At 38.0% G+C, this 27,916-nt stretch overlaps 2 protein-coding genes across 3 annotated transcripts; one reads left to right on the forward strand and one right to left on the reverse strand.

The window, feature by feature from the left end:
- Positions 1 to 485: 485 nt before the first annotated feature.
- On the forward strand, positions 486 to 13,075 carry LOC127425632 (uncharacterized). The gene is made up of 3 exons (XM_051671826.1): positions 486 to 652; positions 9,238 to 9,850; positions 12,455 to 13,075. Exon 2 carries the CDS (start codon positions 9,240 to 9,242, stop codon positions 9,846 to 9,848), a length of 609 nt encoding a protein of 202 aa, XP_051527786.1. The 5' UTR covers positions 486 to 652; positions 9,238 to 9,239; the 3' UTR covers positions 9,849 to 9,850; positions 12,455 to 13,075.
- A 4,375-nt stretch (positions 13,076 to 17,450) lies between these two features.
- LOC127426683 (transmembrane protein 272-like) lies at positions 17,451 to 27,253 on the reverse strand. 2 transcript variants are annotated; one of them, XM_051673645.1, is made up of 5 exons: positions 27,102 to 27,253; positions 24,020 to 24,103; positions 22,891 to 22,941; positions 22,582 to 22,788; positions 17,451 to 18,178 (listed from the first exon to the last, which is right to left on the reverse strand). In XM_051673645.1, exons 1-5 carry the CDS (start codon positions 27,184 to 27,186, stop codon positions 17,967 to 17,969), a joined length of 639 nt encoding a protein of 212 aa, XP_051529605.1. In that variant the 5' UTR covers positions 27,187 to 27,253; the 3' UTR covers positions 17,451 to 17,966. The 2 variants fall into 2 exon arrangements, with proteins under 2 accessions (XP_051529605.1, XP_051529612.1); XM_051673652.1 differs by lacking the exon at positions 27,102 to 27,253 and adding an exon at positions 27,015 to 27,048.
- Positions 27,254 to 27,916: the final 663 nt, after the last annotated feature.

Here is a 27,916-nt window from a genome sequence, read left to right on the forward strand (position 1 = left end):
TAAAGTATGTGCAAGGTAGGGGTATGTACAGTTATAGAATTAAATATGAGTGAATTTACATATGTACATGAGATATTTATTGACATTATTGCACTATGGGGGAGTCCTGAGGCAGTTTAATTGTTCATGTGGAAATTGGCCTGAGGGTAGAAACTGTTCTTGTGCCTAGATGTCCTGGCGCTCAGTGCTCTGTAGCGCCGGCCAGAGGGCAACAGTTCAAAGAGGGAGTGTGCAGGGTGTGTGGGGTCCAGAGTGATTCTACCTGCACGTTTCCTCACTCTGGAGACGTACAGGTTTTGGAGCGTGGGCAGGGGGGCACCAATATTCCTCTCAGCAGTCCTGACTGTCCATTGTAGTTTCCTTCTTCTGTGTGGCTGGATTTCTCCTGAAGTCCACTATCATCTCCATTGTTTTGAACATGTTCAGCTCAAGGTTGTTGTGACTGCACCAGACAGCCAGCTGATCAACCTCCCATCTGTATGCAGACTCGTCACCATCGCGGATGAGGCCGATAACCGTGGTGTCATCTGCAAACTTCAGGAGCTTGACAGTGGGGTCCTTTGCAGTGCAGTCATTCGTGCACAGGGAGAAGAGCAGTGGAGAGAGAACGCATCCCTGAGAAGCACCAGTGCTAATAGTGAGGGTCCTGGACGTGAGTTTCCCCCAGTCTCACTAGCTGCTGCCTATCTGTCAGAAAGCTGGTGATCCATCGACAGATTGGGGTGGGCACAGAGAGCTGGGTCAGTTTGGTTGAGAAGATCAGGGATGATGGTATTGAACTGAAGTCCACAAATAGGATCCTTGCATAAGTCCCAGGTCTGTTGAGGTGTTGCAGGATATAATGCAGTCCCATATTGACAGCATCATCCACTGACCTGTTTGCTCAGTAAGCAAACTGAAGGGACTCCAGCAGGGGTCCAGTGATGTCCTTCAGGTAGGCCAAAACCAGTCTCTCAAATGACTTAATGACCACAGACGTGAGAGTGACAGGTCTGTAGTCATTTAGTCCTGTGATTTTGGGTTTTTTGGGGACCGGAATGATGGTGGAGCATTTGAAACAGCAGGGAACTTCACACTGCTCCAGTGATCTATTGGAGATCTGTGTGAAGATGGGGGCCAGTTGGTTAGCGCATACTTTCAGACAGGCAGGTGAAACACCGTCTGGGTCTGAAGCTTTCCTAGTCTTTTGTTTCCGAAAGACCCGGCACACATCCTCCTCACAGACCATAAGTGCAGGTTGAGTAGCAGTAGGGAGGAGGAGGGGGGTTCCAGGAGGTGTTGGTGTATGTGTGAAGTGAAGATCAGAGCGGTGGAGGGGTGTGAGACTGGGCTTTGCAAACCTGCAGTAAAACACATTCAGTTCATCAGCCATTAGTTCACTTTCTACAGAGCGAGGGGGAGGTGTCTTGTACTTGGTAATGCTTTTCAGGCCTTTCCATACAGATGCAGGATCGTTGGCTGAAAACTGTTTTTTTAGCTTTTCAGAGTAGCTGTTTTTAGCCACTTTGATTTCCTTAATCAGTGTATTTCTAGCCTGGTTGTACAATATTTTATCCCCACTTCTATAAGCATCCTCTTTGGCATGACCAAGCTGTCGGAGTTTTCCTGTAAACCATAGTTTATCTTTATTGAATGATAAAAATGTCCTAGTAGGGATGCACATATCCTCACAGAAACTGATATATGATGTAACAGTATCTATGAGCTCATCCAGGTCTGTGGCTGCATCCTCAAAAACACTCCAATCAGTGCAGTCAAAGCAGGCTTGTAGTTCCAGCTCTGCTTCATTGGTCCATCACTTTACAGTCCTTACTACAGGCTTAGCAGATTTTAATTTCTGTCTGTAGGTTGGAAGAAGAAGAACCAGACAGTGATCAGAGAGTTCTAAAGCTGCACGTGGCTCAGAGCGATTTGCATCCTGTACAGTGGTGTAGCAGTGGTCCAATATATTTCTGTCTCTGGTAGGGCATGTGATGTGTTGTTTGTATTTTGGTAGTTCACGGGTGAGGTTAGCTTTATTCAAATCTCCCAGAATAATAATAAGCGAGTCTGGGTGTTGTTGCTCTGTGTCTGTGATGTGATCAGCCAGCTGTTGCAATTGAATCCTCTGTAAAATATGAAGACATCAAATTTTATTCTAAGACTGAACAATTCAGACGTGTGATTTATAAATAATATGTTGGCTCTTATTTTTATAATTTTTTTACTAAATTAGCTGGCACATTTCAAATTCAGTTTTCAATGATATTTTTCATATAGGCTTACAGCTGAATCCAAATGTCTGTTTTGGAAATTTTTTATTTATTTTTTTCACTACAAATCAGCCTAGGCTATATTATCAACATAACAGTTTTGATTTAAATGTGAAAAATACATGGAATTTAAGAATTTAGTATTTAGTCAATCCCGCTTTTGCTTTAATGATCCCAAAAGTTTGTAAAAAAAAAAAAAAAAACCCTGATAATCCATGTTTTCCCAGCGTGATTTGAGATTCTTAGAGCATCTTGTGTGCATTATTTGTTAATGACCTAGAAATAATGCAGAATCTTAAATATTTCTTTCTTTTTTAAATTAATTTAAAAAAATTACATCCTAAGACTTTTATTTCCAAGATTAAATGAATAATAAAAATAATAATAATATTCCAAGATTTTCAATGTGGGTATCAGATTATTTGACCCCACATTATATTTTTGTTCATCAGTTTTCCGTTTAATTTATCCCAAGGGGCAATACTGGAATTCTCTGCAATTGTCTGTCTAATGACAGAATGATACATGACTCTCATTGTCAAGTTTTGGAAGTCAATTTAAAAGAATTAGTGTTTCCTGTGTGAATACAATACAAACTTCCCCATTCTTTGTTTTCTCATCCCTGTCCCGTGTATTTGCCATGGAGAGCATGACCATTTTTTCAACAGAGAATGTTTGGCAATTTACAGTACAACTGATGGAAAGCATACACTGTGTTCTTTATAGAGGTTGCAAAACTCTTAACTACATAATGTTAAATCCAACAGTGCAAACCTATACATTCAATGCAGTCCTGTAGTTAATTGTGTGAGGTAAATAATCAACACTGAAATGCATGGTTAGTCAGGTATATAGTATATACAATATAGTATGTATATGTACAGTATCAAAAGTGAATAATGATTTAGAGTCAAAAAAGCTCCAAATTGGACAAAAAATGACATAAAAGTACCATAAACGCATTATATGACTCATACTCTCTATTCCAAGTCTTCTAAAGCCATATGATAGCTTTGTGTGAGGAACAGACTGAAACTGAAGTCGTTAAATATAAAGGATCTCCACTAATATGCATGTATAGTCTAGAACAAGCTTTTTATAGCTAATTATATTATGCTAAGTGCAAAGTAAACACACATACACTTATGGGCTTTAAATCGTGCCCAACATATTATTTATCTGACAGCATATGATGACACAGTGATGATTTACTCATGATTTACCTAGTCAGTAAGGACTGCGATTTAATTAAATTAGTAAACAGTCCTGAACGTGCTGCCCTGCTTTGCTGGGCTTATCTGGGCAGACCTGTTCTATATAGTGTAGTACTTTCTGAAGTGCATGTAAACGGGGTCCGTGTATTACACATAGTCTGTGCACACATGAGGTTCAAGATAGTGTTTTTAGAGCGGTTCTGTGCTTGATACACAAGCCGCTTTAAGTTACTATACAAATCTAAAATAACCCCAAGACACTGGGTTTTTGTGGACATAAAGGGAGATGAGAGCATTTTACTGAATTGAAAGGCTGTTGTCAACTTCAAACAGGAAACAACTTCCTTCAGTTTTCCGCCAAAATAATAGCTTCTGCCAAAATACAGGCTTGAGGGTTTAACCAGACTGCATAGCAGCGTCACGTGCAAGTTAAGAAATTATTACAGAAATACATGACTATTATCTAATAATTATAATAATAATAATTATTATTATTCAGTATTATATACAATTATACAATAATATAATATTCAAGTTAACTGGGTTCCAAAATAATATTGAAAAAATGTACACGGGGGAAATGTTCAACGTTAATGCGAAGATTTTTTCACATTTTTTATTATTATTTTGGTCCTTTTTAAGAGGACTCAAGTGTGAACACCCTGTCTAGAACAGTATTTGCTTGGACAAAACATGATTAAATTCTGGTAAAAAGAGATCACTTAAATTTTCTTTATCTTATCACAGTTTAAATCGCACATTTTTGTAAATAATCGCAATTAGATTTTTGTCCAAATCGTTCAGCCCTTCTCAAGCAAACATACAGTACATGTTTACATGAAGACCAGATGAGTGTGCTTATCTTTGTCTTGGGGTACAACGGGGCTAAAAGCACCAAAACACTAAATAGCAACAAAAACTACCACAGCACTGGGGGGTGCATCAGAAAGGGCATCCAGCATAAAACCTGTGCCAAGTCACAGGTGTGCTGTGGCAACCCCTAACAGGAGCAGCTGGAAGAAGATAGTATTTTGGGTAAAAAGCCCCCTATAAAAAACAAGTGGGGCAAATCTGATTTGAAGAATGTTCAAAGTGGGCTATCATTGACTGATCCAATCACAATGGAGATTAATTTGTTTATAGAATACTTGAGATGTTATAAAATGCCAAATGTGGTTGAAATTAAAAGGGAATCATGCACCCTTTTCTGAAGTAGTTATTGTGAGTAAGCATTATCTTAATTTGCTACTCAAAAAAGCATCTTGCATTAGTTGACAAATTTTGCCTAGTGTGGGGTAAAATCCTCCCTCGCCACTTTTTATAAAAATTGTATTTTATTCAAAAAACCTTCTGTTATGATTTAGTTTCACACAAATAATGTTGCTCCATCAATATTCAATAAAAATGCCTTTAGCCCTGTTGTACCCTAAACATGGTCTTCATGAATGCACATGACTACTTAATAGTGTTAAGCGGATAGTTTAATTCTAAAATCATTTACTCTCATATCATTCCAAACCAATATTACTTTCTTTCTTCCATGGAACACTAAGGCTGAAATTTTGAAGAACGCCATGACCATTCTTTTTCCATAAGTGAAAGGGAACTGGGGCTGTCGGGCTCCTAAATGACAAAAAGCACAATAAAAGTAACATTAAAAAAGTCCATATGACTCATGCACTATATTCCAAGTCTTCCGTAGCCATGCAATAGCTTTGTGTGGGAAACAGACTGAAATTTACGATATATCAGAGTAATATAAGAATCAGGTTTGGCGTAAATAGCGGGGTTTCCATCCACGTATTTTAATGCAAATGTTGGAATATTGCATTAAAAATGCTGGATGGAAAAACAAGATGCAAATAAAATCTTTAAACTGCACATATACACATGCTTTAGGTGGATAAATTATTTTTGGAAACAAGACATCCACAAACTATGGAAACACATTTATCGAATATATTCCTATAGAATTGATATTGGAATATACACTCACTGAGCACTTTATTAGGTACACCTGTACATCTACTTATTCATGCAATTGTCTAATCTGCAGTGCAGTGCATAAAATTATGCAGATATTGGTCAGGAGCTTCAGTTAATGTTCACATCAACCATCAGAATAGGGAAAAAAATGTGATCTCAGTTATTTCGACCGTGGCATGATTGTTGGTGCCAGATGGGCTGGTTTGAGTACTTCTGTAACTGCTGATCTCCTGGGATTTTCACACACAACAGTCTCTAGAATTTACTCAGAATGGTGCCAGAAACAAAAAACATCCAGTGAGCAGCAGTTCTAACGGACAGAAATGCCTTGTTGACGTGAGAGGTCAACAAAGAATGGCCAGACTGGTTCGAACTGACAAAGTCTACGGTAACTCAGATAACCCCTCTGTACAATTGTAGTGAGAAGAATATCATCTCAGAATGCACAAAACGTCGAACCTTGAGGTGGATGGGCTACAACAGCAGAAGACCACGTCTGGCACTTTATTAGGACCATATTTCCTAATAAAGTGCTCAGTGAGTGTAGATGCGGATCAAAAAAGTAATTTGACTGCGTCAACAAGCCATGTAAATTTCAACAAGCCTTGTAAATTGATAATTCGCTCATAGAACAGCATCGCATAACATCTCAAATGCTCTGGTTATTTGGAAATGCCAAAGCCTATCATAAAAATGATTGGCTTCTATTACCTCCCAAAACTATTTGACTCGCTTTCGCTCCCAGACATAAGGTATTTGCTGCTAAACGCTAGCAAACATTAAATTCGTTAGAGCATTTTGTCTGTGCGCTCTAAGCCACAATTAGGAATTAATTACATTTCATAAAAGAGCCACAGTGGCTTCAACTAACATTTTCATCTCTATTTTGCACCAGTTTACCCAGAAGTGACGATTTTGTTCTCTTAAAACACATAGGATGGAAACTTTATTCACAGTTGTTTTTTGTTTTTTTTGTTGTTGTTTTTTTTTGCGATATTCAGATTTTTTGCGTAACTTGGACGGAAGCATGATTAATGACATTTGATATTTCAAGAGATGCAAGAACCAGTGGCATATGCCATTTATGTGCCTTTAGTCCATAGATTTTGTAGCTAATTGCAGAGCTAATTCTTTCAGAGCTTCTACTTTCATTTTAAGGAAAAGTGTGGCCGCGATACTCTTAAAAAAATTCTCCTTTTGTGTTCCTTGGTTGAAAAGGTTCAGGTTTAGAATAACATGGGGGTGACTAATAACAATTTAAATTTTTGTGTGTAAAATACCTTTCATGTTTTGTTGATTTATTTGTAGGGCTAGGTATTGCCAATCACCTTACGAAATATGTAACAATATCATATATCGCGATATATGAGCCATTTTTAGAGTTTGCTCTTATGTAGACGACCTGATTCTTCGATACTGTAATTATATGAATTAACAAAAAAATTAAACCTTAAAGGAATAGTTCACCCAAAAATGAAAATTCTCTCATTATTATGACATCTTAGATGTGTATGACTTTCTTTCTTCAGCAGAACACAAATTAAGTTTTTTAGAAGAATATCTCAGCTCTTTTGGTCCATACAATGCAAGTGAATGGGTGCCAACATTGTGAAGCTCCAAAAATTTCGTAAATCAGCATAAAAATATTCCACATTAACTCCAGTGGTTAAATCCATATTTTCAGAAGCAATGTGAAAGGTGTGGGTGAGAAACAGTTAATATTTAAGTCAATTTTTACTATAAATTCTCCTCCCTGCTCAGTCAATCTCCACTTTAACTTTCACTTTCACATTCTTCTTCTTGTGTTTTTGGCGATTCACATTTTTCATGCATACACCCCCTACTGGACAGGGAGAAGAATTTCTTGCAAAAATTCACTTAAATATTGATTCTCACCCACACCTATCATATCGCTTCTGAAGATATGGATTAAACCACTGGGGTCTTATGGATTACTTTATGCTTTTTGGAGCGTCAACTTTTTGGCACCCATTCATTTGCATTGTATGGACCAACAGAACTGAGATATTTTTATAAAAATCTTAATTTGTGTCCTGCAGAAGAAAGAAAGTCATACACATCTGGGATGGCATGAGGGTGAGTAAATAATGAGAGAATATTCATTTTTGGGTGAACTATCCCTTTAAGTATTGATACAATATTGTGAGAAAAAGTATCACAATATATCGCTATATAATTGTATCGGTACTGCCCTTTTTATTTATGTCAGATATTTCCTGTAATGAGTTCTTAATATGAGTATATACGTAATTTAAGACATTCATCAAAGGCACAGGAACACATTTGTGTTTGAATGCATGTACATTCGTTGCCTCTCACTCTAAACTTCTCACACACAAATGTACACACCCATTGTTTAGATTAGCAGAAGTATTTGGGGTTGAACGTGGCAGTTACTTCCTGAGATTGAGTCCACAGCTCGCTAGCCAAAGCACCATCAGAAGACTGATGAAAGAATGGGTTAAGAAAAGAGAAAGGATGGAAAGCTGTACATCATGTACCGGATGTGTATTAATAACCTGTCACATTGCTTTTTCGGCAGTCCCACATTCCAATAAGAGTGGCACTCTAAGCTTCGTTTAACAAATTTTACCATGTTTGAATCCATTCTGCAGATTCAGGCACAGAAAACTACCTTAAAGCACAGAAAACGCAAAGAATGTTTGCAGAATCCAATGGAGCTCAACATTTACCACCCACTTTTTCAGCCATCTTGGTTCTAGAATTATTTTTCCCAGTAAATTTTTCCATAAAGATTTCATAAAATCCTTTATAAAGAGTTCTAAGCCATGAACCACTCCAACCAACTCCGAGGTGAATCGCACAATTACAAACTTTGGGAAGGCACCACTGTAAATCTTAATTTGCACAGTATTGCTTATTGCGATTGCCCAGTAGCTATGGGATGATTCATTCCAGAATGCAGCGCATATGTGATTTGAAAAAATTAATGCCAGATTAAAGGTGAAGTGTGTTATTTCTGCACCACTAGCATCACCAAGCACAACTGCAAATAGGTGTGTTCGACTTCATTCAGCGCTGTGCAGACCGATCGGTGCCAGACTTGAAGCAATGCATGTTGGTTAGAAATTTTGCCCAACTTTAGACAGCGCCACCACTGCGTCACCGAGACGTATGCCATCAAAGTACCGCAAGAGCGATTTGAGTCCAGCCGTCCTATTTCTCCTGAGCGGTTGCACAAACTCTAATGACGACACATCTTATTCATGATCGGCAAGACTCACTGTTGACATCTTCCATGACTGATGTTAGTTTAGCACGCTATGGGAAGCGCAATGTGTCCGGCTTGACGGCTCTCTTTTCAACTCCTCCCCCAACTACAACCGCCAAATCTCACCGATCGGTAAGGCAAGGCGCAGTTCAAGTTGAACACACCTATAGACTGTTTTCAAACGAGTAACACTCCCCCCATCTACCAGTGATCCGACAAACATATAGTCCCGCCCCAAACACAGGCCATTGGTTGTGCCGATGTTGTGTCTGGCTGGTTGGGATGATTATTCACTCCACAAAGCTACAGAGTTTACACTTCCCAAGGAAATCAACCTACAAATTCTGCATATTTCCCAAAGAAATCAACCTACAAATTCTGCAGATTTTCTCTCAAAATCAGGGCAGAGTTTGCACAACTGTGATTGCCCAAGAGTTGCGAGATATGACATTTCAACATTTCTCTGTGTTTGTGATTTGAGAATGCCACATTAACTTCTTTTTCCTGTAACCTTGTGGTCTCTCTTTCTCAGCCATGTCTCAGAGCAGCCCATTCCAGCTCATGCAGACTTTAAGGAAGACTCCGGCTGTTGTCCGGTGCCATTTCCGCCAGGACCGTGCCCAAACCTTCTCGCACGGCGACCCCCTCTTCAAGGTGCACTACCTTGGTACAGAAAAGATCTACTCTCTGGATGTAGAACAGGCTGAGGAGGCCATAGGCCGGTTGCTAGAGAAATTGCCAGATATGACCACTCTAGGCAAACTGGGCAAGGAGCATGCTCTTGTTGTTCGACCACGCTATGTAGAAGTGAAGGAGATCAGCACAGGCAGGCAACTTACAAAGACCTATCTAAAGGACATTGCCTATTGCGCAGCAGACGCAACCAGGCCCAATCTTTTCCTCTATATCTGTAAGCAGCGAGGCCAACAGCTCCAGTGCAGAGTGTTCTGGTGTAGTAGGCCGGACCGGGCTAAAGATATGACTGCCTGTTTAGCCAAATCCTTCCAGAGAGCTCTGAATGACTTGCAAGAGGAGGACAGCAATCACGCTAAAGAAGAAGAAAGCAAGATGGATGGAAAGCCAGTTGCAGCCTTGGGACAAGTAAAAAGTTGCACACTACCAGCAGACTTGAACAAAAAATGAAGGTAGGTCTGCAGGGTGGCGATTGAAGGGATGGGGTAGCACTAACGTAAGGGAAAGCGGTTGCCCTGTCTTTTTCTTGCCAAGCCATGTCTTTCAAAACCCATTTGACTTTCTTTCTTCTACAGAACACAAAAGAAATTTTTTTTATACAATAGCAATTGAAGTGAGCAGCTGAAGTATTATAAAAGTAGCCCATAATCATGCATAATATTCCAAGTCTTCTAATGGCATAAATTCACTTTGTAAGATGAACAGACCCAAAATTCAAGTCGTTATTAACTCGCAAATCAAATAAAACCTCCTTGATTCTTGCTTTGATTTGATTTGATAGTGAATGACTTTAATTTTGGCCTGTTCATCATACGAAGTGATCGTATGACTTCAGAAGTCTTGGAATAGGTTGCAAGAATTGCATGGGCTATTTTTATGAGACTTTTCTTTAAAGTAAGTCACCATCAACTGCTATTGTATTGTATCTACGAGCAGAACATCCTTTTAAATATTACCTTTTGTGGTCCGCAGAAGATAGTCATATGGTATTGGAATGACATGAGGGTGAATAAATGACAAAAGTTTAATTTTGGGCTAAACTATCCCTTTAAAAGAAAAGGTAAAATGAATAGAAAAGGTAAAATGAATAGAAATATTTCATATTCTGCACTATTTCTAGGACACTAAACAAATAAAAGCACATTTGTCTCCCTGACCATGTTAAAGCTGAAGTATGTAATTTCTACGACACTGAATCACATAGAAAATTGAATCACGCCATTGGTTGAGTAACGTTGTTCGGGGCGGATCTAAGCACAGTCATTTTTATAGCACCACAAAGACAGTGTTTACAGTTTTCGAGAAAATGTACCTATAAATGGCTTACTTATTGCATTTCCTCATTAAAATAGTTTAACTCTAAAGACATAAATTGTAATTTTGTAATGTACTCTATGTATAAAATCATGAGCACTTACATTAAAATGAAGACTCCAGTCATATCAGTAACCTTATAAAAGCTGTTTTATTCTACATGGAGAGGGTCCACACATGGGGGTGGCCATGTTTGAATCACATGACCAGCCGAATACAACTCGCTTAATCTCAGTAACCATCCTGTTATTGGACACTTTCACTCATTGATTAAAGTAATTATGGCTGACTGTGAATACTACATTTCTACAATGGCATTTGAAAATGAAAACTGTTTATTTTAAATGATGCTGCATCCAAGCCGCTAGATGTCAGTGTAAGTCCAAGATGACACAAAGACTAAAGTTACTGAGTGAAACTTTAATGTTGTCTCTGCATATTAAGCTAGGATAGAAGAAAGTATTTTAACATCGAAAAAGTTACATACTTCAGCTTTAACTTCTTTGTACAAAAGGTCAGTTTTTTTTTTTTTTTTTTGCATCCATTAAAGCATACAAGATGCTCTTTGGAACATTCTCAAATAATGCTGGATAACATTGATCATCAGGTTTTGCACAAATTTGTGGAGACCGTGCCAGCATGTAGCTGTCATTAAAGCAAAGGGGGGACATACCAAATACTTAGAAATTCTCAAATTCATGTACATTTTTCAATTCTTAAAAACAACTTTTCATACAAATGTTTATGCTTGATCAAAAAAATTTTAATAAAAATGTGTTTAATACATTAGAAAAATGCAAAATAGAAGCATTTTCCAGCCTAGTCTCATGAATATTATGTGACTGTGGCAACATTTTTGCAAACGAAATTACGTGCTTTAATACACAATTTGCTGCAGTTTCCTATTGAAATGTCCAGCGGGAGGCGCCAAAAGCAAGTGAAATTGTGATGTAATCAGACAAGGTTTTTCAGGTGATTATTAGATGGAGGTTTAACGAGTAAAATGTACCTCCCTAACCTAAAACTTTAGCCTAAACCTAACTAATAGTGTTCAAAAAGATAAATGACAGGTGAACAAAACAGACGTCCTTACCCTAAATCAACACCTAAACCTAACCGATAGTGTTCTAAAATCAAATGCGACATGAAAAGCACATTTTCTGATGCAGACCACGTCTTTTCGTGTTGCTTCTATGACACTATGTTTCACGTGTCAGCTTGTGTTCTTGGCTAGGCTCAAACCACGTTCTTCCAAGTCCAAAGTCAGGTGAGCTACCGCACAAGCTAATCACATTGGAATAAGTGTGTAAATGTAGGTGGGTCTGTTAAAATGTATCGTTTTTCAAATGATGCATTAGAATGAAAGTGTATCGATATCGTAACATAGTGAGTGAGTAATAGAGGAAAAAATAAGTGTTTATAAAGTCATAATCAGCCTTGTAGTCGTGATTTGTGTGAAAGTGAATAAAACGCACTCTTGTTGTAGCGCCTCTAGTGTTCATTTCACCAGGAAACTGCAGCAAAACGCAGAATTCAGCATGTAAAACTCAGTTTGCAAAAAGTTAGTAATAGTAACGTTCATTCTATGAACTAGGCTGGCATTTTCACCAGTGGACACCACAGCATTTCTCACATTGTCATACAAAACTGTTTCATCTTTGGACATTTGAACTCTAGCAAGAACTGTAGCTATGTAAAAAATAATTTAAAGGAAAAATAATGGGTTATTTTTTGGTTTGTAGGTCGGTGGTAGAGAGAGTAAAAGAGGAGAACCAGTATAAGCAGCTGAAACACCACTGCAATCCTTGAGACTTTCTTGAAAGTCTTTGTGAACAGTTACTGCTGACATCTCTTCTTTGGGAATGTTTTCATGAAAAGTCGATGGAAGTGGATGAACAAACATTCCACTTTTGCCCCTATTTCTGTAAGGACATAAAAGGCTGTATTAATATGAGAATATGGATGGTCTTAAGTCTGACAGCAACTCTCTGTATAGTCAATTATTGGTGGGTACAATGAGACAGTTACATTGGAATGTCACCAGTGCTTGTAATGCCACCAAGTGTTTTTCATGTCATTAAAATCTGTTGCATCAGGAAAGAGCTAAATATTACAACACAAGCTTTCCAAGAGTGTCAGCTTTAGTTGCCCAGTAGACTATTGTAGCTATTTTTTGAGCTTTCTTAAAATGTTTTATTTGATATTATTCTAGTTTTAACATGTTGCTGTATAATTGGTCAAAATGTTCTTCATGTACATTAATTGGTAGGCCTCCAGGCACTTTGTAAACAGAAATCTAGACATGACAAGTTGGTTTACAAATGTATTGATAAAAGTTTTTCACTATTTCACTATTCCCTTCATATACTTTTCAGAGTGTCTCTTTATAAACATTGTATTCAAGAAAGACTGTGAGTGGCAATGGTTTGGTAACTGGGAAGTTGTGGCCTTAATGTTATTGGCCAATCTTTTTAATGGACTTCCTCTTAGTCTGTTACATCCAGCATAAAGACTTATTACGCTAAAAACTTTTTGAAGAAGTGAAATGAATAATTTTGTAAGAGAGAACCATGTGAAAGAATGCACTCTGCAGCAGCACCAGCTAAATATTAATCTAGTATTCAGTGAGTTAACATGGTTGCATTCCAGATTTCCAATGGATTAAACATTTAGTTTAAACGACTAAAAACTATTATTGTGGTCTTAAAGATAGAAGATATATACTGTTTTGCAAATCGCTAAATTTACACCACTAATCTAGAAAGTCAATTTTTCTACTTTGGAGAGATCTATGTTTGTTTTTGTCTTGTTCAGCACATTAAAAATAAAAAGAATGCCCATAAAACAAAAGCTAAAGGAATATTATGGGATAAGACAACTGAAGCTCTGTTGAAAGCATCTGTGGCATGCTGTTTATCACTACAAAACAAATTAACTTGTTCCTCAGTTTGTAAGAAAAATAGGAAAAACAGAACATTTGTACATAAAGTGTAATGTACTTAAAATGAACGCCTATGAGGCAAGTGTACTGTAGGGTTTAAAAGCAGGAATGTAAAAAATGCCATCTCTGAATAGTCTCCTTATGTGTTGTTCCGGGCAACTTTTTTTTTTTTTCCTTCCTTAATACAATTGGAATAAAATTCTTTGACTTCTTTCACATATGGTATCTGAAAAAACACACAAAAAAATTGGAACATTTTCTTTACATTTTATGGGTTTTATTTCACTTTGTTACACTTGTTGTGTTCCCATTGGAAATGAATGGATTAGACTACAAAATACAGAAATATTAAGTGTTCAGGAGCAATCCAGTCCTTTAGATGAGCACATGTGGATGTGTGTTTGCACACAAAGTTAAACTCAGTTCAATTAATCCTTCTATTAATATATATATATATATATATATATATATACACACTACCGGTCAAAAGTTTTGAAACACTTGACTGAAATGTTTCTCATGATCTTAAAAATCTTTTGATCTGAAGGTATATGCTGAAATGTTTGAAATTAGTTTTGTAGACAAAAATATAATTGTGCCACCATATGAATTTATTTCATTCTAAAACTAAAATTTAATAATAAAAAAAAAGTTTTTGAAATTGATGACTTGGACCAAATAATAAAGAAAAGCAGCCAATAAGTGCCCAACATAGATGGGAACTCCTTCAATACTGTTTAAAAAGCATCCCAGGGTGATACCTCAAGAAGTTGGTTGAGAAAATGTCAAGAGTACATGTCTGCAAATTCTAGGCAAAGGGTGACTACTTTGAAGATGCTAAAATATAACACAGTTTTGATTTATTGTGATTTTGTTTAGTCACAACATAATTCCCATAGTTCCATTTATGTTATTCCATAGTTGTGATGACTTTACTATTATTCTAAAATGTTAAGGAAAATAAATTATAATAAAGAATAAGTGTTTCAAAACTTTTGACCGGTAGTGTATATATATTTGTAACCAGTCATAATTACTAAAAAAAGAAGTTGATAAAAATATATAATACAATATCTTGTGATAATATATGCACTATGAGAGGTTTATAGTTGAAGTCAGAAGTTTACATACACCTTAGCTAAATACATTTAAACTCAGTTTTTCACAATTCCTGACATTTAATCATAGAAAACTTTCCCTGTCTTAGGTCAGTTAGGATCACTAAGTGTATGTAAACTTCTGACTTCAATTGTATAAACAATCTTAATGGGCCGGTCATTTTTGACCGGGAACACAAAATTAACACAACACAAGGGTAAAAACAGGGTTCCCACAGTCATGGAAAACCTGGAAATATCAGGGAATTATAACATTTTCATTCCCAAGCCTGAATCTAATATCATGGAAATTTCTATATGAATGAAAATCATTTTTTACTAGTCATTCTCAGCTCTAAAATATTTAATTGGCAAGAAATGAATCTTTGAGAGAGCAGTCTCTCTAAAATAATTTATAAAAATCCTTATCCTGTCATCAAGCGCAACTGGGAAAGTCACTGAAATTAGTTTGTGAAAAGGTGTGGGAACCCTGTTTTACAAACCTGAGCTTGTTTGTTTTTCCACATTCTAAGAGTTACTAATTGTCAGTGTAGTTTGGACAGCAAGTATCTAATCCGACTCTCACCCACTCCACTAACTTTTATTACTGACTTTTTCTATTGGACTTCCAAGATTCCCATTTTGCTCTGTTTGCTTTAAAGCAACAAAAATACAGGTGCATCTCAATAAATTAGAATGTCGTGGAAAAGTTCATTTATTTCAGTAATTCAACTCAAATTGTGAAACTCGTGTATTAAATAAATTCAATGCACACAGACTGAAGTAGTTTAAGTCTTTGGTTCTTTTAATTGTGATGATTTTGGCTCACATTTAACAAAAACCCACCAATTCACTATCTCAAAAAATTAGAATATGGTGACATGCCAATCAGCTAATCAACTCAAAACACCTGCAAAGGTTTCCTGAGCCTTCAAAATGGTCTCTCAGTTTGGTTCACTAGGCTACACAATCATGGGGAAGACTGCTGATGTGACAGTTTTCCAGAAGACAATCATTGACACCCTTCACAAGGAGGGTAAGCCACAAACATTCATTGCCAAAGAAGCTGGCTGTTCACAGAGTGCTGTATCCAAGCATGTTAACAGAAAGTTGAGTGGAAGGAAAAAGTGTGGAAGGAAAAAGATGCACAACCAACCGAGAGAACCGCAGCCTTATGAGGATTGTCAAGCAAAATCGATTCAAGAATTTGGGTGAACTTCACAAGGAATGGACTGAGGCTGGGGTCAAGGCATCAAGAGCCACCACACACAGACATGTCAAGGAATTTGGCTACAGTTGTCGTATTCCTCTTGTTAAGCCACTCCTGAACCACAGACAACGTCAGAGGCGTCTTACCTGGGCTAAGGAGAAGAAGAACTGGACTGTTGCCCAGTGGTCCAAAGTCCTCTTTTCAGATGAGAGCAAGTTTTGTATTTCATTTGGAAACCAAGGTCCTAGAGTCTGGAGGAAGGGTGGAGAAGCTCATAGCCCAAGTTGCTTGAAGTCCAGTGTTAAGTTTCCACAGTCTGTGATGATTTGGGGTGCAATGTCATCTGCTGGTGTTGGTCCATAGTGTTCTTTGAAAACCAAAGTCACTGCACTTGTTTACCAAGAAATTTTGGAGCACTTCATGCTTCCTTCTGCTGACCAGCTTTTTAAAGATGCTGATTTCATTTTCCAGCAGGATTTGGCACCTGCCCACACTGCCAAAAGCACCAAAAGTTGGTTAAATGACCATGGTGTTGGTGTGCTTGACTGGCCAGCAAACTCACCAGACCTGAACCCCATAGAGAATCTATGGGGTATTGTCAAGGGGAAAATGAGAAACAAGAGACCAAAAAATGCAGATGAGCTGAAGGCCACTGTCAAAGAAACCTGGGCTTCCATACCACCTCAGCAGTGCCACAAACTGATCACCTCCATGCCACGCCGAATTGAGGCAGTAATTAAAGCAAAAGGAGCCCCTACCAAGTATTGAGTACATATACAGTAAATGAACATACTTTCCAGAAGGCCAACAATTCACTAAAAATGTTTTTTTTTTTTTTATTGGTCTTATGATGTATTCTAATTTTTTGAGATAGTGAATTGGTGGGTTTTTGTTAAATGTGAGCCAAAATCATCACAATTAAAAGAACCAAAGACTTAAACTACTTCAGTCTGTGTGCATTGAATTTATTTAATACACGAGTTTCACAATTTGAGTTGAATTACTGAAATAAATGAACTTTTCCACGACATTCTAATTTATTGAGATGCACCTGTATGTTTAAGGCTAATTTACCTTGCATTGAAAAACAATATGTTACTAACTGAACTTGCCTTAACTTGAGGTGCACATGCTACTACAGGGATAGTTCACACAAAAAATGAAAATTCTGTCATAATTTCATTCCAAAACCATACAGCTTTATTTCTTCTGTTGAACACAAAAGAAAATGTTATGCAGTTTCATTGTGAATGGTGGCTAACATTCTGTCTAAGAACTCCTTTTGTATTCCACAGAAACAATTCATAGGCTTTTGGAACAACATGAGGGGAACTAACTATAGGTGAACTACTGTTCATTTTATGTGAATACATGCAAGGGATAATGCACAGAGGTCCTGATTTCCCCGTCTGCGACAATGACTGGTTGACTGTACCGGCTGATGCACTTATTGCGCTGCAACTTACCAATATATCAATAAATGGCCATGAATTATTGTTTTGAGTTGGAATTATTTTATTGTATGCAAAGAAATTGCGAAGACCATGGAATAATATAAAAGACATGAAACTAGAACGACTATGAAATTGGTTGGCTAGGAAAACAGTGAATTTTACAGTTACAGTAAGTGGTGATTATACAAAAAAAAAAATGGACTGAATGAACAAACTGAATAATGGGTAACATGATCTTTTATATGATTTCATTAATCTTTTTTTTATTTTATTTTTTTTATTTTTTTATTGAGCATTTAACAATATTCTTAAGTGCAAAATCCAATACATGCAATTATTCAGACAGAGTTTTCACCCGTCGATGCGTAAACAAGACCTTTTGAGTTACATCACTGCCAATGGCCTTTATTCAAAAGTGCAAAAGCTCATATTTGACCCAAGAAGTGCCAGTAAATCAAATTAGTGCCAGAGCAAAAAAAATTAGCAGCCCTGAAACTGCTTAAGTGCACAGAAGAATAAACTTCAGTAACATCAGTGTTGACTGTTTGTCACTCACACATCATCATCCACATTTCTACTTAATCCCAGACTTCCAAACAAACACATGCAGAATAACATACAGCAACCTCCTAAGAAGACGATCCCCAGCAGAATATAGACCAGTGTGGTGGTCCAGAAAGCAAACAGATACAGCGTCTTATTGCAATACTGGTCTGTGCCAGGGATGTAACTAGGCTGATAAATGGAGTAGATCCACACGTTACCTGTAGAGGAAGAGAGGAGTACAGAGTGTGAGTGTGCTATAAAACTTTATTTTCAAATGAATCTGTCATGAGTTGCTGTGTTGCTTTTAAAAATGTTAACTCTTCCAAAATCGTTATACACAAACAGGAGCCCAAAATTAACTTCGTCACACCAGCCAATGGTGTGTGACTTGAGAAAATGTACGGTATATTTTACAATGAAATAATTAAAGAAATTATAAATAAAATACCAATTTTTTTTTTTTGTAGATTTGTGCATATTTACTAGTTAAAATTAGTTGTTACAAAGCTTTTCTTACGTAGACCACATGTCTTTTATTGGTCTCGCTCAAGTAAAAAAAAAAAAAGTTTTGAAAAGTTTGAAATATCGTTCCTACTGTACATTGCAATTTCAAGCATACATCCAATCCATACATTGTAAAAGTTCCTTAAAAAAAAAAAGTCCTAGAAAATGGCTAACAAGTCATTTTATTTGTAATTACCAAAGCCGATTTTACTGAAAAGTGTTGCATGCAGGGTTGTGCATCATTCAGAATTGAATGCCAATTTAATTCCAGAATTGGAACTGAACTTGAATTGAGGTAGCAAACAGGATGTAGATCAGCAATTTGAATTAAAATGTAATGAAATTCAAATAAATTATTTTATCCGTTGTTTAGTTTTTAATAATACATTTGATTTTTCAGTATAACATAAGGGTGTGTTCACACTTGTAGTTCGGTTCTCTTGGTTCAGACCAAAAAAAGAAAATGATACATTTTGTCCTGGTTCGCTTAGTGTTCACACTGGCATTTTTTTTTTTTTGGAATGCCCAATTCCCAATGTGCTTTTTTTAAGTCCTCGTGGTCGCGTAGTGATTCGCCTCAATCCGGGTGGAGGAGGACGAATCCCAGTTGCCTCCGCGTCTGAAACCGCCAACCCGCGCATCTTATCAATTGGCTTGTTGAGCGTGTAGCCACGGAGACATAGCGCGTGTGGAGGCTTCACGCCACCCACTGCAGCATCCACACTCAACTCACCACGTGCCCCACCGAGAACGAACCACATTATAGTGACCACAAGGAGGTTACCCCATGTGACTCTACCCTCCCTAGCAACCAGGTCAATTTGGTTGCTTAGGAAGCCTGGCTGGAGTCACTCAGCACGCCCTGGGATTCGAACTAGTGATCTCCAGGGGTGGTAGCCAGCGTCTTTTACCACTGAGCTACCCAGGCCCCCTACACTGGCATTTCTAACACCGAACCTAAAGATACAAAACAAAAGGCAAAAAGATAAGGTCACAACCTGCTTTTATGACGTATATTTTGCGACGGAACTTGCCGAACATCCAAAACAATGCTGGCTGCTGGGATAAATGTGCTCGTTGGACCCACTTTCCCTAACCGATCACTGAACATTTTGAACACTTGAGCATTTTTGTGCGTTTTTTCCAGTATACTGGAAATATGCTCGTCGGACCAAATGTTACTTAGGATCTTTACCTCCTTATTGCTCCATGTTTGCCCTCTGCTCATTTTGTTTTGCATACACCGCACTTAACGCTCTATGTTATCAAATCACATGATTTTTAGGGTCGCATCTTGTGACATCACATCCTGTTATTGGTCCGTTTAGATGTCTTTGGTCCATGCTGCATTCATGTATCAGTTGAACCGCACCAGAGTTCATTTGGAAGCGGACCGAGACCCACTGTCTGCTTGTTTGGTGTGCACCAAGGTTCGGATGGTAGCATTCACATTTGTTCAAATGAACCGCAGTAACAGAGCAATCGTACCAGAGTTCGTTTTAATCGAACCAAACCTGCCAAATGTGAACACACCATAAAACATTTTATCATGTTAACAGATGTTAACACAAAATGTTTATGTGTAACAGTTTGAAACTATGTAAAAGGAAGAAATTGTCATAGGACTTTTAAGTTGACAGAGTTTATGAAAACTTCTTAGTTACTTTAACTTAAAATTAGGTAAATGAATTCAATGTAAAAATAATAATAATTTCTTTAAGATCTACGAACATATCTATTTTTACAGTATTTATAATCAATAATAAATCATGTTTAAAATACCTCCTAAATAAATTTGTATTACGTATATTTAACTATTTTTAATGCATTTTCATTTTATGGATCATGGAGGAAGAATATTTCATTCTCTGAAATGCTCCAATTTACTCATGTCATCATCCACCAAATTTAGCTAACAGCTATTGATAAAGCTGGCTAGCTAGCTAACGCCAACATAGGCTATCGTATAAATGCAGTCAATGTATCATGCAAAGAAAAGTGATTACTTCAAACTACAGTCTCGCATAGCCAGACCTATATCCACACTTTGTTTTAGCCCTGTTCCAGCACTGGAGAGTCAAATATAATATACAGTCTCAAAGTTTTTATTAAAACAATCATAACAGTGTAATTTTAATTATGCTACCTCATCTGTCAGCATGATGCCGGTGAATCACGTTCAGTCTCTTTGTACGTTACGTCATTGTTTTGGATGCTCGCTCGCTCGCGTCCCTATGGAGTGTGTTCACGACCACGAGCTCGAGCAACAGGTAGCTGGCTGCCGTTCACTTAACGGCCACGGGTGTCATTAATAACAAGGGTTTCTGAATATTACATACTGCACTTTTAAACCAAACATAGATTCAAATTTTCCTTATTTCTTACATTTAAAATAGCTATGTTTTGATAGCTATGTTAATTTTAGTCATTTTATAATATTTTTGTGTCCAATAAGTTAAAAAAATTAAATTCTTCTTTTGGAGGAATAGGGTACAACTGGGCTAAAGGCACACCTTAAGGAAAATTGGCTTTTTTACTGGTCGCAAAATGTAATAAAGATTGAAAAGATGTAAATCTTTTTACTGAATATTAATGGAGCAACATAATTTGTATAAAAAGAAATAATAACGGAAAGTTGTTTTGATTAAAATGCAGTTTTTAAAAATAGGTGATGAGGGAGCCTGGGTAGCTTAGCGAGTATTGACGCTGACTACCACCCCTGGAGTCGCGAGTTCGAATCCAGGGTGTGCTGAGTGACTCCAGCCAGGTCTCCTAAGCAACCAAATTGGCCCGGTTGCTAGGGAGGGTAGAGTCGCATGGCGTAACCTCCTCGTGGTCGCTATAATGTGGTTGTCGCTCTCGGTGGGGCGCGTGGTGAGTTGTGCGTGGATGGCGCCGAGAATAGCATGAGGCTCCACATGCTGTGAGTCTCCGCGGTGTCATGCACAACGAGCCACGTGATAAGATGCGCGGATTGACAGTCTCTGAAGCAGAGGCAAATGAGACTTGTCCTCCGCCACCCGGATTGAGGTGACTAACCGCGCCACCACGAGGACCTACTAAGTAGTGGGAATTGGGCATTCCAAATTAGGAGAAACGGGGATAAAAAAAAAGAAAAAAAAAAGAGAGAGATCAAACTGCCTCAGAATCAACCTTTAGACACCTCACGCAAAGATCTCATGGATCAGGATTTTTGTGTTGGACTAATGAAATTGTGTTGTGTAACTATTGAATTTCTTTGAATTGCAATAGAGCGCAACGGTCTCGTTCCTGAACTAAATATTCCATTCATTTTTCTCATAGACTAATTGATTTTCAATGATAACTAATAAAGCCTTTAAAGACAGACCCAACGTGAGGTCCGACGTTGTTCATCGATGGAATATGCATTTGTTAAAGCCATCAGTCTGCATTATTTGAACTTCACAGTTTAAAAATCTTGTTTTATAGTGGAATTCCTACATCACCCACGGTTCAGCAGAGTAAGCTTCACTAATCAGAGAACTGCACCAACATAGCCCACGATACGAGCCCAGGAGCGACTGCGAATTTCAGTTACGCACTTTGAGTATCTGATTTTCACATAATGTTTTGCCTCAAAACAAAGTTTGTAAAGTTGTGATTTACCTCAGAGCTGGTTGCTTTGGTTCATGGCTAACAACTCTTTTATGGAGGATTTTATGAAAAGCCTACGTAAAATATGAATGGGAAAAATACTTCCGGAACCCAGACGGTTGAAAAAGTGGAAGGGCACTGTTGTACTCTACTGGGTTTCACTTCCTAGAATTCCAATTAAAAGTCCAATTCACCTTCCTATTGGGTGTGGCCAATTCAATTACATCTCATGAATTGAAAGGAAGCCAATTCAGAAATTGTGAATTTTGCCCAACGCTGGTTACAGGGATAGTTCTTCAAACAATAAGAATTCGAAAATGGAAAAGAGCGGCTTTTAAATTATGCAAACAGGGTGTTTTCAGCTACATAAAGGGTGAGTAAATGATGGCAGAGTTTTCATTTTGAACCCTGTACCAGTCCAAACCTTGAGCTGTAATAACCCTACATCATTTGAAAGTTGGTATCACGTTCTAGCGTTATTGCTCACACTCTGATGTCTTACCAGCGATGAACCAGCAGAAGAGGAAGAGCGACACCAGTGAGTTCCAGGCAGTGCACAGACTGCTCAGAGGAGTTTGAGTTCCCTCTTCTGGTTCCTGAGAGCATGGCAGGCAAGACAGCAGGCCCAACACCAGCGCAAACACACCTGACACCAGCAGATAGATGGGGATATAGGGCTGCTTTGGACAGTCATTCCGATATATTGCACCTGTGAAGGAGAGGGAGATAATACTCAAATATTGGTTTATTTATTTGCCCAAACTGAACTGGCGTAACAAAAAATCTGGACTAACATTTAAAGCAAACATACCAATTGATACCTGAGCGATGGGCAGGGCGATCGCAATGAGTTTGGAGATTACTGTGAAACATTGGTTAGAGGCAGAGAAAATAAAAGTAGATTACTTCCTGTGTATTTCTTACCGGATGTCCATATTGAAGGCATATAATACAGTTTATAATCATAATCCCATAAATTCTAGGGCAAACATTTGCCCACGTTGCACCCGGATACATACATTGTTTGTTTCAGGACCGAGATTTTTTATTTAACTTCAGGTGTCGACCCGAACACAGCACCAAACGTCACCCATAATTAAAATCAAACTGGGTCGTATTGTCTTTTGCCTTGCATATTTTGTGGTTTTGGTTTTCAAGGATGATGGCATGTCACCCCACCTGTTCTGTAGAGTTCAATTACAGCCTTTAACATCAACAACAAAAGAGAAGTTTAAGAAATGCTACTTCCTTTAAACGTTTTAGAAGTATGGTTATTTGCATTTTATTATTGAAATTAAGCATTGTTTTTCCCCTGTTGTCCACGACCCTATCAGAACAGACCTGCAACCCACTTTTGGGCCGCGACCTAGTATTTTGAGAACCACTGTTGTAGGCATGTGTAGATCTTACAACATACAGATCACCAGAGTCTTACCTACATGGATAAGGCTTAAGAAGTATTTGGAATTAAGTGTACACTTTTTTTTTTTTTTTTAAATGACGGCATTATAAACTGTTATATCTCAGATTAATCTCAGATTATTATTCAGATGAATAAAGTTCTAGACTGTCAAAGCACCATTAATAAAGTGATATAATCAACCACCCTGATTGCACAGGTAGGCTACATCACCCAGACGTCTATTTGAAGTGTGTGTTTACATCTGGAAGACATATTTTTAAGACTGTTTGCTCATCTGCAAAATGTCTCTTTTTTTACATTTCCTCTGGGATTTCAATAAGACATTCAGCAGATGTCTTTGAGATGTTTACAATTTAGAATGTTTGTAAATCTGATCTTTTTAAGATGTTTAGCAGATGTTAATTAGACTGTGAAGTTTTTCAGATGAAAAGATCTAAAACAGGCATCTCTGAGATGTAAGTGTGCTATCTGGGCATATTGCACTCTTGAAACAGAAAAGCAGAGTAACTGTGAGTACTTAGAACAGGTGTGCTGAGTTTGGGTGGTCTACGAATATTCTGAAGTAAATTCCGGTCTTCCATCCTCTTTTTTTCACTCTGACCTGACCAGAGAGAGAAAGAATAACAGTGTGATATTATTTTTAACAATTGTGTAGCTCAATGTAGATTCACTGGTATTATGCTACATCTTTTAAAAGTACTCCCTTTCAAAAAGTATTGTGGCAATACAATGGTAGTACCAAAACATCATTGTAATACCATGGAACATATTTTCCTATAAGCCTTTTTATGAGATACCCCTTACAACTGAATTTACTGATACCCAGCTGGCACATAAAAAAAAAAATGTGTTCATTTATTATCTCCATTGACAGAGAGAAACCAGTTTTAACAGGTTGAATAAATAAAATGTGAAATCCTGTCATAAAAGAAGACAGACTGATAGAAAGACAGAATGAAAAAAAAAATTCCAGTTTCAGTACAAGTTAAGCTCAATCGACAGCATTTGTGGCATATTATTGATTACCATTAAAATGTATCTCGACTTGTTCTTCCTTCTCTTTATAAATCAAGCAAAAATCAAGCTTCCAGTGAGTCCAGCGATTTTAACATTACAGCTCAAATAATACGTGAGTTTTAAAGCTGAAGTATGTTGTTTCTGTGCCACCAAACGGAATTGCAAAAAGAAAAAAAAGTTTTCAAAACAGCTTTCTGAATACCCCCCCCCCCCCCCGCCTTTGATCAAACAAACAGATAGTCCCACCCCCAACTCAAACCATTGGTTAAGTCGATGTTATTGTCTCTCGAGACCGGTCGCACAAAAAAACAAAAAAACAGGAATTTTCATAGCGACACAGAGACACAGTGTTAACAGTTTTCAAGAAAACCAACCTATGAATGGCTTACTTATAAGTTTCTGCATATAAACTTAGGGAAAAGTATTTTAACACTGGAAACATTACAGACTTCAGCTTTAACAGAAGAATAAATCTAAGTGTTTTTATAAAATTATAAGCTTCACAGTTCTGCCTTTAAACCCTTCAAAAATTGGCCCCATTCACTTCCATTGTAAGTGCCTCACTGTAACCTCAATTTTTTTATTTGTTTTTTTTTAAAGAAAAGGGACGACAATCACAAATGCTGTCAATTAAGCTAAACTTGTATTGAACCTGGAATATCCTTTAAAAGGGAGATTTCCCCCAAAAATGAAAATATTTCAGCTCTGTAGGTCCATACAATTCAAGTCAACAGAGACCAAAACTTTGAAGCTCAAAAAAAAGCACATAAAGGCAGCATAAAAGTAATCCATAAGACTCCAGTGGTTAAATCAATATCTTCAAAAGCGATATGATAGGTGTGGGTGAGAAACAGATACTTAAGTCCTTTTTTACTATAAATTCTCCTTCCTACCCAGTAGGTGGCGATATGCATGAAGAAGGCGTATCGGCAAAAACAAAAGAACTATTAGGAGAGAAGAGCGCTTAAGGCGCGGTCACACACACCTTCGCACGGCCAAATTCCGCAGGCAAAGATACCTTGGGTGGACGTTGAGCTTGTTTGAAACCAGCAAATATATGACCTTTTTTAATGCTGCACATTACACAGATGAGCCAAAACATTAAGTCCACTCACAGGTGAAGTGAATAACGTTGATCATCTCCGTCAATCAGTTCTCGTAGTCAACGTGTTGAATGCAGGAGAAATGGGCAGGAGTAAAGACCTGAGCGACTTTAACAAGAGCCAAATTGTTATGGCCACATGACTGGGTCAGAGCATCCCTGAATCTTGTGAGGTGCTCCTGGTCAGCAGTGGTGAATAACTACCGACAGCGGTCTGAGGAGGGACAAACCACAAACCACCGACAGGGGTGTTGGGCGCCCAAGGCTCATCGATGCACGAGGGCAACGAAGGCTATCCCGTCTGATCCAAACTGACAGAAGGTCTAAATGTTAATGATGGTTACGGGAGAAATGTGTCACACCACACCTGATGCATAAGGGGCTGCGTAGCCGCAGACTGGTCAGAGTGCCCATGATGACCCCTGTCCATCGAATGCTCCTACAATGGGCACACGAGTGCCGGAACTTGACCTTGGACATCACGTGGATGGCCGTGTACATGTGCTCTGTTTACCTGGGGAAGTGATGGCACCAGGATGCACTGTGGGACAACAATAAGCCGGTGGAGTGAGTGTGATGCTCTGGGCAATGTTCTGCTGGGAAACCCTGGGTCCGGCCATTCATGTGCATGTCAATTTGACCCGTGCCACCTACCTATACATTGTTGCAGACCCGTGGAATTTTGCTGTGTGAAGGTATGCGAGACCGCAGCTTTAGGAGGGCTGTTTGAAAGTGGAGATTTATAGTAAAAACAAAAAGGACTTAAATACTGATCTGTTTCTCACCCACACCTATCATATCTCTTCTGAAGACATGGATTAAACCACTGGAGTCGTACGGATTACTTTTATGCTGCCTATATGTGCTTTTTTTGAGCTTCAAAGTTCTCGCCACCATTCACTTGCATTGTGAGGACCTTCAGAGCTGAAATATTCTTCTAAAAATCTTAGTTTGTGTTCAGCAGAAGAAAGTTTTGTATTAGTCTCGAGTCAACATTGTGCAATAAGATTTCTAGAACTTCTAGAGTCAGCACAGTGAGTACACAAAACAATTAACGTAAATAAACAACAACAACAACAACAACAGAAGTTGACAGAACTATTTTCAAAGTAGTATTTGGGGTTGTAAACTCTCATTGTTGTACTTTCAACCCTTGTCAACTACTGAATAAATATTAAAAAAGCTTGTTAAAACAAGTATGCAACAAGTATGCAGCCGGCGACTGACTGACAGTTCTACAAACATTTTCTCCATTAAATCGGGACAGCACGCGCACTTCCGTCAAACTGATTGTAGTTGGAGGCATATTAGGAGAACGAGTTAAAATCAACTGTACAATTTCACGAAGGTACGAAACTATGTGTTTCGTGTTTTGTAACAACAAAATCCCTACCTTCTTTATTTTCTCTCATCCCGAAGCAGTTCTAACAGTTTAGTTTGGCAGAAAACAACAGCAATCAAAAGAACTCAAACAACTTACCGAAGTTACAAAGACTCCCTTTTCGTTGAGCGTTCTTATAATCTAGATAGACGTGAACATACGGAAACTCTGGCCTGGCAAACATCTACACCCCGCCTGCATTGTTCGTGTCCGACCGGGGGAGGGACCGTGCGTTTGAGTTCATGTGACATCTCTTCTGAAGGGGTATACACCTCCTGACACATTCAACATGTTACATGCAACTGTATGTGGCCATGCATTTTACATGTTCTAATGGCATACAAAAACAAATTATGTGTATTTCACTGTCACATCTGTGGTTTTAATATTTATTTATTACCATAAATATCTCAAGAAATAACCATAGTTTACTATAGCAACACTAAGTGCGGAAACTACGGTATTTTGGTGAAATGTACATTCATACTACGTATATATTCTAGTGAGTTAACACTACGCTACTTTTATTAGTTGCTAAATGTTTTTAGGCTGCTATTTTTCCTTAACAAATTCCATACAGTGAAACTAGTTACACTGATATAGCGATGATTATGAGAAGCAATCCATGGTTTTACCTGGGGTTACTATGACCCTACATCTGCTATTAAAGGGATAGTTCACCCAAAAATTACTCACCCTCATGTCATCCCAGATGTGTATGACTTTCTTTCTTCTGCAGAACACAAACAAAGATTTTTAGAAGAATATTTCAGCTCTGTAGGTCCATACAATGCAAGTGAATGATGACCAGAACTTTGAAGCTAAAAAAAGCACATAAAATGTATCCATAAGACTCCAGTGGTTTAATCCATGTCTTCAGAAGTCATATGATAGGTGTGGGTGAGAAACAGCTC

The sequence above is a fragment of the Myxocyprinus asiaticus genome, chromosome 3 (assembly GCF_019703515.2).
Source record: "Myxocyprinus asiaticus isolate MX2 ecotype Aquarium Trade chromosome 3, UBuf_Myxa_2, whole genome shotgun sequence".
NCBI classification, from domain to species: domain Eukaryota; kingdom Metazoa; phylum Chordata; class Actinopteri; order Cypriniformes; family Catostomidae; genus Myxocyprinus; species Myxocyprinus asiaticus.

Bases quoted from the DNA above. Each gene is read 5' to 3' on its own strand.
- LOC127425632 (XM_051671826.1), top strand. From the start codon at position 9,240: ATGTCTCAGAGCAGCCCATTCCAGCTCATGCAGACTTTAAGGAAGACT.
- LOC127426683 (XM_051673645.1), bottom strand. From the start codon at position 27,186: ATGTTTGCCAGGCCAGAGTTTCCGTATGTTCACGTCTATCTAGATTAT. The intron at 22,789-22,890 runs GTATGTTTGCTT...TCTCCTTCACAG, and splicing joins CATCGCTCAGGTATCAATTG to GTGCAATATATCGGAATGAC. The intron at 18,179-22,581 runs GTAAGACATCAG...CTTCCTCTACAG, and splicing joins CTTCTGCTGGTTCATCGCTG to GTAACGTGTGGATCTACTCC.